The 13,520-nt window shown below is 38.1% G+C and overlaps 1 protein-coding gene across 6 annotated transcripts in view; it reads left to right on the forward strand.

The window, feature by feature from the left end:
• Ndae1 (Na[+]-driven anion exchanger 1) overlaps positions 1–13,520 on the forward strand; it is a 265,601-nt gene that overhangs the window by 226,204 nt on the left and 25,877 nt on the right. For 3 of the 6 annotated variants that reach the window (XM_080280219.1, XM_080280220.1, XM_080280221.1), the window contains 8 exons: positions 1,506–1,662; positions 1,870–1,988; positions 3,241–3,419; positions 3,766–3,976; positions 5,003–5,110; positions 6,438–6,599; positions 6,894–7,051; positions 10,015–10,212. In XM_080280219.1, coding sequence (XP_080136345.1) covers positions 1,506–1,662; positions 1,870–1,988; positions 3,241–3,419; positions 3,766–3,976; positions 5,003–5,110; positions 6,438–6,599; positions 6,894–7,051; positions 10,015–10,212 — 1,292 coding nt within the window. Of the gene's footprint in view, positions 1–1,505; positions 1,663–1,869; positions 1,989–3,240; positions 3,420–3,765; positions 3,977–5,002; positions 5,111–6,437; positions 6,600–6,893; positions 7,052–10,014; positions 10,217–13,520 lie in introns of those variants that run through there. The other 3 variants (XM_080280223.1, XM_080280224.1, XM_080280222.1) reach the window with 2 other exon arrangements.

Here is a 13,520-nt window from a genome sequence, read left to right on the forward strand (position 1 = left end):
CGTGGTGGTGGGGGGGGGGAGGTCATGCTGGATAAGGCATGGTCCCTGCCTGGCATCTTGTAGAGGAAGGTGTCCCGTGTATATGTACCAAAAATCACTCGCGAAAATTGAAAATTGTGCAAATTAGGGACCTTGCAATTGATTCGCGTTTATAAACGTCAACGGGATTGGCAGTGACAAAACGTGTGGATGTTAATTCACGTCGACGGGACGCCATGGGTTAACAACACTTCCTAAGCAATTTATTTTCTATATGTGCAGCACAGTAACCTCTTTTATGCTACTGATCCATACCCTGTCAATAGTGAGTTAATACCCATCAAGGAAATGTGATGGTCTAATGCAGAATGGATGGAGAATGGAAGACTGACTATAAGAGCATATGTGAGTTAGGTGAAGGGGGAGACCAAGGATGAGGTGGAGAGATTGAGGTGAAAAATATATGAGAGAGAAGGGGGCGGAGGGTGAGTTGGAGGAAGGGCAACCAAACATCAGAGGACAGGGTGATGTGGAGACGATTTGTTTATGGCCACCCCATATGGGATCAAGGCATCATGCAGCAGACAGATAGTAATGCTTCAAATAAATCACTATGGTAGGTGCATTACAGAGCCTCTCATGTCACCTATATAATCAGGCCGTATTTCATATGTAGTTTTTGTGCTATATCATTCGCATTTACTGTAGTTAGCTGTGACCCGTTCAATTTACAATTAACCTCTTCAGTTCAGGTAATTATTTTTTTATTTGGTTTGTGGTTCTTATACAGGACTTTGTTTGGCTTTTCAGTTGGGTAATTGTAACCTTCATTAACTCTTTTACAACCAGATTTCTCCCCTAAAATAACAGAAAATCATCCAGAACAAGACTAGAACACCAAAATCTGAAATTCTTTCTTCCAAAGATTTTATGGAAAATGTAAAATTTTGGTGTAAAATCATCGAGCTTACTAATGAGAAAATCATGTACAGTACTAAATATTCCAGTGTGAAGCTCCTTGTATTAGTTATTTATTCATGTACTAAGTATTCCACAGTGAAGCTCCTTGTATTAGTTATTTATTATCTGTTCCTATACATATCTACAAAATTTTGTCTTTAATTACCGTGGGCTATTGTAAGAGGACAGGTGATATCCACATCCAGCTAGTTTGAATACTTATATTGGAAAGTGGAGGTTTCTGGAAATGAGGATTCTGATGTGAGAACCTGCATTGTGAGGGGAAAAAAAAAAAAAGTCATTGGAGTGAAGGAGAGAATAGCAAACACTGCCATGAAAAGCATAGGAAACTAATTAAACTGTTTTTGCTGTGTTACTGCTGTTTCAAGAGTACATGCTGAATCATATACAATGCCAATAAAAGATAAAGCATGTTAGAACACATATAATTACAGGTATAATTAAATTGTTATTACTGTGTTACTGCTGTTTCAAGATTACCATGCTGAATCATGTCACAGTGCCAGTAAAAGATAAAACATCTTAGAACACACATACAATTACAGGTGCGCCAGTTCATCAGTGACTTCGCTGTTATAATTGCCATTCTCTCCATGAGTGGTTTGGATTATGCTGTTGGAATCCACACACCTAAGCTGGAAGTGCCATCAGAATTCAAACCAACTCATCCTGACCGTGGATGGATCATTCCTCCTTTCAATGGTACGTCTTAGTTTATCAAGAATACAAAATGGATGTAAAATATTGTGGTACTAATAGTTGTAGCCTCAGGTTAATCTGAAAACATGAAACCAGTGGACTGTGGTCTGAGTTTGCCCTTCTGCAATCCAACATACTTCTCTAGATGGACAGGCAAGGAGTCAAGATGTGGTGGTGATGGTGATGATGATGAACTTAACCTGCCAACAGGTAACCCATGGTGGTCGTCAGTGGTGGCAGTTGTTCCAGCTCTTCTGGCCTGTATCCTTATTTTCATGGACCAGCAAATTACTGCTGTCATTGTTAACAGGAAGGAACACAAGCTCAAGGTTAGATTGCATCCATGTCCCACTCTTTAGTGAAATTCATATACAGTAACCCCTCCAATATCCAACGTAACAGAGCCCAAGTAACATCCAGGACTTGGTCTTGTCCGGGATTTGGGCAAAATGCCCCTGGACAGGTACTTATAGACCCCAACCAACCTAACTTTGAAAGCCACCTAAATAACCCCCTACCGGACATGCATAGCACCTATTTAAGACCCTATTCACACAAATAAGGGACAGAAACCAAAAAATAAATGAAAAGGAACAAGAGAATGAGAAATCAGAAGTGAGTAAGGATAATATTTAGCAATGTACAGGTATTTATGACATGTCCTTGGCCGTCACGAAGATTAACCCGCCTAGTCTATGGCTCTGACAGTGGTGAAGGTGCACTTGAAGCACGTACAGTAATCCAGTTTTGCGCTGCACTAAATCCTTTGCACTGTGAATTAAAATTCTTTAACACTGCACATTCTGTTCTTACTTGCACTGCACGTAATCCTTTCCACTGTGAATTATAACTATGTGCCAAAATACAGCTGTTTGTCATCATGCAGCAAATTTAAAGAGTAGGGATGAACACATATCAGCTTTTTTTTTTTTTTTTTAATGGCATCCCAGATCGTTTTGGATGTTCATCCAGATGGCCTTTTGTCTGGATATCTTAGGGAATATCCGAGACTTGGAGTAAGGGACCCAAGCCCAAAATGTCCGGGACTTGGGGTGACCGGGTCTTGGTCGTCCGGGTCTTAGAGGGGTTACTGTATTCATTTACTGAGTAATGCCAGAAATAAACACATTATCTACTGCACACTGATGATAAAGTGAATAATCCAAGTAAGGGTTACGAATGTTACTTCTGCAAATAGTGTTGCTTCCCTCCTTCCTTATAAACTTCTTAAGTTCCAAGATTTGGTTTGTGCCTTAAGAAGTTCTCGAGTCACAGTTCACCAATACTAAGCCAATTTCCTATAAATTATTGGTAAACAATATTAACTCAGGCAGAAACTGAAATACTATTGTATCAAGTGCTTCAAGCAAATTTAGCCATTAATACCATCATCACTGATTCATATGTAGTGTATACAGTATTTTGTAAAAGAAAAAAAATAAATAAAAAAAATAAAGAAAGAAATGCTTCTCAGAAGAAGTTCTTATCTCCAAAAATTGAAATGCAAAAGTTCACAAGTAGGATGGGAACTGCACTGCAAATTCAAAAGACTGACACACATCTGTTTTTGTGTTTGAGCAGAAGGGTGGCGGGTACCACCTTGACCTGTTTGTGCTGTCCATCCTCATCTGCATCAACTCCGTCATGGGTCTGCCCTGGTTCGTGGCTGCCACTGTGCTCTCCATCAACCACGTCAACTCACTCAAACTGGAGTCTGAGTGTGCTGCCCCTGGAGAGAAGCCTCAGTTCCTTGGTGTTAGGTGGGCTTTGTGCATTTAACACTTTCAGCCTCATGAAGGTATCTGTGCTTAGATTTTTTATCTGCACTGTAGGCAAAATCTGCAGTTCTTGCAGTATTGTAACTTTGTATTTCAAGCTGGTCCGAAGCTTTTGATGATAACACTGTGTAGGCTAGCCAGTTTCAGTGCATGAAGTTTGCACTCTGAGTGTAATATCTGAATCTCTTCAACTCCTTGAAGTTAATAATATTCTTGGTACAGTATTTTTGATGTTACAGCGGCAGGATCAGCAATTTAATCAGTTAATCGAATCATGGTGCTTGTCTGGTCTCCCACTAATTTGTATGCCAATGTTCTTTACCAACAGGGAGAACCGGCTGACCCACATTGCCATCTTCATCTTCATCGGTCTGTCTGTGGTGATGACACCCATTCTGCGCAAGATCCCCATGGCCGTGCTCTTTGGAGTGTTCTTGTACATGGGTATTGCTGCTCTCAAGGGCATCCAGTTCTTTGACCGCATCCTTATTATGTTTATGCCCATCAAGTATCAGCCAGACTATACCTTCCTTAGACAGGTGAGTGAATTTATCTCCATCTGATTCTCTCTTGCATTACTGTTTCCTTGTCCATTTTTTTATGTTTATCACTGTAAATTAATTTTAAGGTTTAAATACTGTATTAGCTATTTGTTAACAAACTAATATATGGTGTGTCAAGAAGTCATATTGGGTTTACAATTGCTTTTTAATTTATTTTTAAAAAGGTAGTGTGTAAATTGTTTTAACATATTTGAGATTTTCTTTTTTAATGAAAAACAACTGAAGTTTTTTACAGGTCAGTTTAAATTGTAATATTGTACACTACCTCTAAAAACAAGGTGATTCACTACTCTGAGGTCCCAGAATAACACCAGTATCTCCATAATTAATGGATTTATATGAAACTCCATACAGTACTTCCAGACCAGTCTGTCAGTTATACACTGCATCTGAGAAATTCCCTGACATCTTAAATAAAAGTGCTATATGCTGGAAATGAACTGTTGTTCTTTCATCATTGCTGCATTGAGTGGGCCTAAGTTTGTCAACTGCATTGAACCAATGTTCATGCCATATCTGATAACTAACAGCAAAATTTTATTTCTGACTTAACTCAGAGAATTTTTTTTTATTTTTCCCTGACAATGGGGCACCATAAGGTTAAAGCATTTTAAAATTAGCCTTGCACACTTGCTCAGCTTAAGGAAAACAGTGTTATTAGGGAGAATAAAACCATCCCAGTAGATAAGGTGCAACAGAAAGTCACTTGTTTGCAACACTGGGTTCAATTTGCTTAAACACTTAAGGAGACCTCTTCCATAATTTTGTATAGAACTGGATAAAACTGTAATGAAGAGCAGAAAGGATGTACCAAGTTTCATTTAAATTGGTTAATTAATAACAAAGGTACTGAATTTATTCTGTGGTCTCAAAGTAGAGAATTGCTTTGTATTAATCCATGAACATGCAACAAATTTGTGTAAGCTCATCAGGTCTTTGTGGACACTCTATATGGTACTTTTAATTACCAGTAGTTATGTGTTGATTAAATCTGGCACACAGGTTCCTCTGAAGAAGGTGCATCTGTTCACTGCCATTCAGCTGGCCTGCCTGGTTCTCCTGTGGGTCATCAAGTCATTCAAGCAGACATCAATCTTCTTCCCACTTATGGTTAGTTCTTTGGCCCATCATGCACCTTTCTCTCTCTCTCTCTCTCTCTCTCTGGCATCCTCTTTCTTGTCCTCAACCTCCTCCTTCTCACTGTTGTCATCACCATTATTGGCATCACATCATCATCATTATTTTCAACACATCCTCCTCATCATCATTATTAGTATCATCATCATCATTCTGGCATCATCATCATCATCATCATCATCATCATCATCACCATTGGCGTAATCATCATTGGTATCATCATCGGCATCATCATCAACATCAGCCTCATAATCATCATTAGCAGCAGCAGCAGCAATAACATCTTCATCGTCATCATCATCATCAACAGCAGCAGCAGCAGCCTCCTCCTCGTCATCATCATAACCCTTATTCCTAGATCAGTTCCTTCAAGCAGAAATCAGTTTCCTTTCTATTTAAGGTTAGTTCTTTGGAAATTATGCACTTTCATAATTATGAACCACCATCATCATCATCATCCTTATCCTAATTCCATTTAATCTGTCTACATTATTTATCTACAACCAGTTGCCTTAAACCATGCCAAGCTGCAGACCTCATATGAGGCATAATGAAAGTCTGCACAGACCAAGCTGCATTCCTTACATGAGGTACAGTATCATTTACATTGGTTATAAAACAATGACCCGGAGGAGGTAAACTACCATACAAAGAATCATCCTGGCAGGGATTAATCACAAAAGGGGTGGACACAGACACATTGCCTTCATGTCACCCTGTCCTCTGTCATCAAGCTACTCCACTCTCATTCATATACCTCTCCTTCTCAACCCTACATCTCATGTAAAACCAAGAATAGAGTTAAGCACTACAGGACAGTTCGCAAAAGTGAGAGGCAGACCTTACGTGGTATCAGAGACGAATGGACCGGTATATTGGTGAAAGAGAAAGAAGAGGAAGAGGAGTGTATGAGAGAGTGAGAGAGGTATGTGAGGATAAGGTAACCTGGAATTTTTATTCTGGCCATCACCTTTTGGGGGGTTCCAGGAGGGATTACTAATAAGTCATAGTTTCATGAAATTTGGTGACCCTTAGTTATAAGGCAGAAACGAGTCTCACTGGTTATTAATAAAACTGGTCCTCCACTATGGCTGTATTTGGCCATTAGCTGAGCTAAAGGTGGTTAGAGATTATCATCAGGTTAGAATAAATGTGATACAGCAGAAATGTCTCTCCTGGTTACTATTCATATAAAACCTTCCATCTGACTATATCTGGCCATCAGCTAAGCTGAAAGAGGTTAGAAATCTCCATTAGATAAGAACAAACACTCTATAGTATTACTGTCTTTGACCCCCAGTTGGTGGTGATGATCGGAGTGCGTAAATGTCTGGACTGGTTCTTTACTCAACGAGAACTCAAGATCCTGGACGACACCCTGCCTGAGTTTAGCCGCAAGAAGAGGATGGAGTCACAGGAGGAAGAGGAGGAGGATGAAGAAAACAAAATGGGCAAGGAAACGGTGAGATTGACTAGGTTGATTTAAAGTTATATAACTTATATGGAATATTGTTGATGAACAGTGTTTGTAAAGCATGGTGAATCTTGGGCACTATACTGCTTCATAGTGTAATTCCTCACTTACACTATCAGTGTGTTCCTGAATCTTTTCAAGTTAAATGAAAATTTTACTAAGTGAGGGTTGTGTTCTAGAAAGATTATATTCTCACACACACACACACACACACACACACAAACACACACACACACACACACACACACACACACACACATATGATAATTTTATCTTTGACAGAGTGAGGGCATGATGACCATTCCCCTGGCCAATGGTAATGTGATGAAGGTCCCTGTCACCCCCATCAACATCTCCGAGGAGGTCAACAAGAGCGGCGTCTGGATGGATATCAACAAAGACCAGGAGAAGAAGCAACCAAATTCACCCACCAAGAACAAGTAAGTCAGGCTGAGTTTTCTGGGTATGATAAAAGATGTAGTCGCTAAAGTCTGAGCTGTCGATAATTTGTAGACAAGAAAACAGCAGCTTTTTTTTTCTTAAACCTACTGTATTTTTAAAAGTGCTCAGTGCCATTATGCCATTTTAATTAAAAAAAAAAAAAAAAAAAAAAAAATCTTGAAACCTATGAAGTCTTCAGTGCCATTTTGATTAGTCTGAACTGTTGTTCATTTAAAGAAAAAGAGAGAAAAAGCAGCACTTTTCTTGAAACCTATTAACAGTGTTGAATACCATTTTTATTTAAAGAGAGGCAGCTGATAACCTTGTCTGCAGAATAATCAGCTGAAAGTTTGGTGGGTGAATTAAAAACCGACAGCTCTGCTAAGCTGCACAATATTCACACTGTCTTTTATGACATCAGCCTTGTCTATACAGTATATTAATGATTTATTTATTTTATTTTATTTTTTTATTTTATTTTTTTTTTTGATATCCATATACAGGGTGTCCTGCGAAATTTTTGTAAAATTTCATGTGATTCTGTGGTTAATTTTGAGCACAATATGAGATATTAACCTGGTTTCAATTCTCAAGTGCTGTGGAACTACAGTACAATTACTAATGGCCTTACGGGTTTATCAAGAGGACCTTTTTCTCTCATACAGTTATCAGTAACTGTAGCTTTGTGATGGTTGATAATCAGACCCATGTTCATATTGCATTTTTTTATTCTGCAATTAGCCAAAGAATCGCTTCTTGAAGCTTTTCAGAAATCTCAAATGACACTGTGTATATTTAAATACAGTATACAAATCACTATCTGATTGCATTTGGGAATGTTTTCCCAAAGTACAGTACTGGTTTGGCTGTACTGAAACTCTTTGTAATATAGTGTTTTATATTATTTAAAAGTAAAAAAAATACTCAACCATTATAAATTCATATTTTGTTGCTCTGAAATATATTGCATGATTGTGTATATTTTACATATTTAATACTTATACTATTACACAAATTTATGAAAATAAGTTTGCAGTTAGGACATTTATTATATATAACTGTATATCAGTAAGGGATCCTAACATTATGATCATCAGTAAAAGTTTTCCAATCACTTAACCCTTTCTATTCAATGATATATTTAATTTTGTCCTAGCTATCTCCAGATGATTTTAGCTTAGGAAGAAGACTGAGATTGACTAGGAGAGTGTATATGAATCAGGTGGAGAGAGGGAGTGGAAGGGGTAGATCAAGGATGAGATGGAGGGATGAGGTGGAGAGGTATATGAGTGAAAAGGTGTGAGATGGAAAGAGGGTAGCCTGATGATGGAGGGAATGACATGGAGGTTATTCGGTAGGTGAGTGACCACCCCTTTTGGAATTATGACATCTGACTGTAGATAGATAAATCTCTTGCAGTGAATGGCTTAATGAAGGCTGTACCCATCTGCTCATCTAAGCTGAATGTAATTATTTGAAATTAACAGGAATAAAATTATGAAATACATCATTAAAGTGAAGGGGTTAAATAAAGCTTCTATTTCACAACAGGCTTATTTGTAAATATAAGAATGTTCTTTTATAATATTACATAAAGTTGGTTAAAGCTACATCCACTCATCCCAAGTAATGTTAGAATAGTTACTTGTGTGTTGTATGAGAATCCGCTGATATGGCTATGTCATAATTTTGTAGTTAAAGCATGGTGTCCATTATTTGTTTTGCCTAGCAGTAAATCAGGGAAGATAATGATGTCTATAGTTCATTCACCTTAATCAGACAGATCTTTGTCCTTTTGTAACTCATTTTACACAGGTCAGGGGCACAAAAAAACAGTACTATGGCTCTACATATTTCTTCATAACTGGCACCAAATGCTAGTTTTGAATTGTTGCTACAGCATTCGAGATGAAAAGATGGCAGTTTTATGCCTAGTTAAAATAAAGAGTATAGTATTACTTTACATGCTAAGTTACCATTCCAGACTCTAGTAGTTTTGTATTTTTAAAAACCTTTTATAATATACTCTTTTCACTTTAGCGTGGCCTAAAATTGCCACATCTCCGTCTTCAATTCTGAGTTATAATGTTACATAGTAACACTAGACCTTGGTGTTAGTCATGAAGAAGTACCATTGAAAGGATGCAGAGCCATAGCTTTGTCTTCTGCTACTGAACTATGCTAAGTAAGCTCCAAAGGAACTAAACCTGGCCCAAGTTAAGGTGAAAAGAATACATTTTTACCTTATGTCATCTACAAGCCCATTCAGAATTGCAGTAGTTCTGTAATTGCAAAGCCTGAAAATAAGGACAGTCTTCCCTGATTCATTTGTCCAGCACGAGGCTTTTAGACTAGACCAAGTTGTTCTGTTTCTATTGTCAGTGGCTTATTACAAATAGAAAAGATACATAGCAGCTAAATAAAAGATGATGAGGCCACATAGGGAGGCATGGGAGGTAAGTATCTGATAGAAAGTAAATGCTTTAAGGATGGACTCAAGTTGGTCATAACACTTCACAGCATTTACTTATGATGCCAGTACCTAGAGAATTGTAAAGATGTGGCAGCAACACATACAATATCAAACACTTCATTATTTGGAATCTTTTGCTGTTATATTAAAAAACATTAGACCATGCTATCATGTGTATGTCTTTTCAATTGATGGCAGCTCTCCCTTCTCAGAATCCAAAGTCAAGGCTGTCTGCTCAAGTAGCCAGACTGATGCCAATGTACTTAATGCTTTAGTGACAGAGGCAATTATACTGTGAGAGCATCCCAGATATTGTGATAATATACCTGTGATGGTCATCCGGAAGTAGTACAGAATAATATTGTCCCATGTTGTTTGCTACATTCATTGCATTCTGAGGTTCTGGCTTTAGTAGATGACTCACTTGGTGGTCACACGCCGTCGATTCATCTGTCCTGCCTTCCGCTCACGTCCGGCCGTCAATTTCAGTGAGGATAGGAGCCGTAACAGCTGTAAGCGCTGCCGCCGACGCAAGAAGAGCCGCACGAATGACGAAGTAAATGGTGTAGCCAATGGTCATGCAAGTGATGTGGAAATGAATGGCACTTCTGTGTGCATGGGCCATTCAGAAAATGAGTCGAGCACAAAGGAAAGCTCCTTGGCTTATGAGAACGAGTCTTGTCATTTGTAAGTACGACTCTACCCCGTTAAAAAGTCTGGGTGGTCTTTAAGGAAGCTGCCTTCTTCCCTGACGCTTAGGGTCACAGCTCTGAGTCGCTTTGGAGTTTTTGCAGGACTTCTTCCATAGTTATTTATTACACCTCAATATCCATTTGTATGTTACAGATGCAAACTATGTCAGTATTAAAATGACATAATTGATATACAAGGGAATGTTAAGGTGTAATAAGCAAAATAAATTGCCAAGGAAGAGGTACTATAAGGCTCCTGTGCCACTCAGAATACAGCCCTTATTTTCCGCGTCAGGACCTTATTCCTGCAAGGGATTGATTGGGATGGGAAATGATCATATATGATAAGGTGCATATTTTTCATCTCAAATTTCCAGTGTCATCACTTGCTTTATAGGACTGTGTTCTAGGTGGCATGGGAGGTTTCAGAGCACTTCTTCCTCAGCGATATATTTTACATACTACGTCTTAACATTCTCTTGTATGCTATTTACATAATTTTAATACTGATATAAACTGCATCATTAATATACAAGAGGTTACTGAGGTTACATCACACAGTCGTCATATCTGATACCTAACTCCCTCCTGGGAACCTCTGAACAGGGGATGGCCAAGATGTAAATACCTCCTGGCTACCTGATCCTCACACCTCTCTCTCAAACACTCCTCTTCCTTCTATATTCTTTACCTGTATACAGGTCTATTCTCTTTCGTACCACATAACTCCGCCCCAGCCAACATACTTCCCTCACGCTGTCTCTAGTACTTCATTTCTCTTTCTGCTCTTTCTCTCCTATATAATATGCAGAATACATCACTAAGGAGGATGTGCTACCGAATCTCCAGTTCCACCTACAATACCACCCATTAGCTCAACATTATCACTTAAGGAAATCAGGACATATCCCTTATTCCGTCCTCTGGCATCTTCCAGTTACTGCTACTCAGCATTACTCATCATCTTTCACACCTTTTCATTTCATACACTATAATCCTCCTCACAGCATTACAGTCAGAAATTTCCTTCAGCTCTGTGCACAAGTTGCTTAACCATCAATACCTTATTTTAATTTACCATCATCAGTTATAAGTGTCACTGCTTACAGGTTTTGTTTTTAAATGTTTCTTTGGCTTTTTTTTTTTTTTTTTTTTTTCTTTTTCTTCCAGATCTGTGCATTTTTTTTTTTCCAGCCAGTGTTTCAATTTAACATTTTCAGAGAAAATTTTCATTACTCATTAGTTGTGCTTTTAAATGTTTCTTTTACCTATTACTGCGTTTTTTCAAACCTGTGAGAGTGTGGATGTCTTTCAGCTTTGTGCACAAGTTTTTCTAAAAAACGGTTTATATTTTACCATCTTCAGTTATATATTTTTTTACTTTTTTTTTCTTAAATCTTCCTTTGTCTTATTTTCTGTGTTTTGAAAATCTATGAGAGCAGGGATGTGTAACTGGATGGCAATATATCCTTCTGCACATGATACTCCCATAAGTGCATGCTGTGTCCCGTATCCCTGTCTGCACATTAACTAATAGATCTCATGAAACCTACAAATTTTTATTAAGTTTTGTCTTGCTGTTTGCCTTCATTTTAATATTATTTTATCCTGAGTCACAGGTAAAAATTTTTGTAGGCTTCACTGATGCTATGTGTGCTTATTCTGTGCCGTCCATTGTGTTTATTTTATGTAGCTTGCTTTGCCCCACTGCTTTGTTTTAGCCAGCCTTCTTAAATACTTCTAGGCCGCTCTGTTTATTCTGTCTTATCCTTCCATTTTCTTCTTTTGTCCTGCTTTTCCTTTGTTGGTTCTATTATTTATTCTGAATTCTTGCCATGCACTTTAGGACTTAAGTAACCGTGTATTTTAAGTTAATCCCCCCCCCCCCTTCTCTTTACTCATACACAAATATACACCAAATCTACATCGTTCACTTTACATGCATTTGCTTATCTTTCCATATATCCTTCTTCATCATACACACATCTTATTCAGGGAGTCAATAATTGTTTTAGATATGCTCACGTCTCTGTTAATCTTTGAGCCCGGGGATATTTGTTTAATTTGTTCTTGCCATCCGATGATTTTATTCAGCTTTAGAAGGACTTTTGAACAGGAGGGGTTAGACAGGGCTTTAATTAACTCCTTCATTTCAAGAGGCCTTTTTGAAGGTTGAAAAAATTGTCTGATAACAGCAAGAATAAACCACCAAGTACATCACCCAGACTCAAAGTGTTAAAAATTTTGCCATTAGAGTTACTGTACACTCAGCTGTGACTCTCATCCTTGCAGGACTATCCAACTCCCTGACTCTATCACCTGTAATAATAAATCTAATTTGAAATGGATTATTGTTACAAATGATGGAGATAGAGGGAGGGGATGTGGAAGGATGTCATTGCCAAGTGAATATTTAATTTGGAAAGGATTTTAGTGCCATGATGTAGGTTATTTTTTATCATTCTTGGGGTTTTAGGAAGATTAAATTATTCTCCTGTAAGTAGGGCACACTGCAGCTGTGACACTGATGAAGACATGTAACCCTAATGCTGTGTAATATTATTCCTAATTTAAATATTATCATTATTTACAGTGGGAGTTGGATAGGGGTTGTTAGTTTAATTCAGTTTGTATTTAACTATGTATTACTGAAGGGACTAAACTTGTCAGGTGATAGTATAGTATGTATATTTTGTGAATTCTCATACGATAATCCACAAAGCTAGATTAGTCTCATGTTACTAATGACACTTGTAGTAATCGTCACAACACACAAAAGTATATTATTCAGAGGAAGACTTTCTCAGTATTACTTCATTTTGTGTATAACACCCTTAAGTTCATCATTAATACTGTACCTGTATAGACACTAACAGTATTGTAGGAATTAGATATTTTTGTGTTCAATTTAATTCTATGACATCTGGAATGTGTTATCTACTGAATGTGCATTTTAATAAGTACAGTTCTAAGTCATCAGCTGATAATGCTGCTATTGTGGCTCCAGGCTCATCTGGACATGAACCAGTGTGGACTGCAGGCTAAAGCTGCCCTTCTCTTGCAGTCCACAATCCCTCATTTGGGGGATGTTGGGAGGGGGGGGGGAGGGGAGGACATCTATACATCCAGGCAGCCTAACTGCCAGATTATATCAGCCATCAGCATCATCAAATGAAAGCATCTCCATCACGAGTTAACTGATACAAAAGGGAAATGTATTATACATGTATGGCAGCATGAGACGGGCTTCTTATTAATCAGAAGTTGTTGGCCACACTTGGTCTTACCTCGAACTTGGTACGG

This window comes from Coenobita brevimanus, chromosome 84, assembly GCF_032717465.1.
Source record: "Coenobita brevimanus isolate Jiangsu-jjx chromosome 84, ASM3271746v2, whole genome shotgun sequence".
NCBI classification, from domain to species: Eukaryota; Metazoa; Arthropoda; class Malacostraca; order Decapoda; family Coenobitidae; genus Coenobita; species Coenobita brevimanus.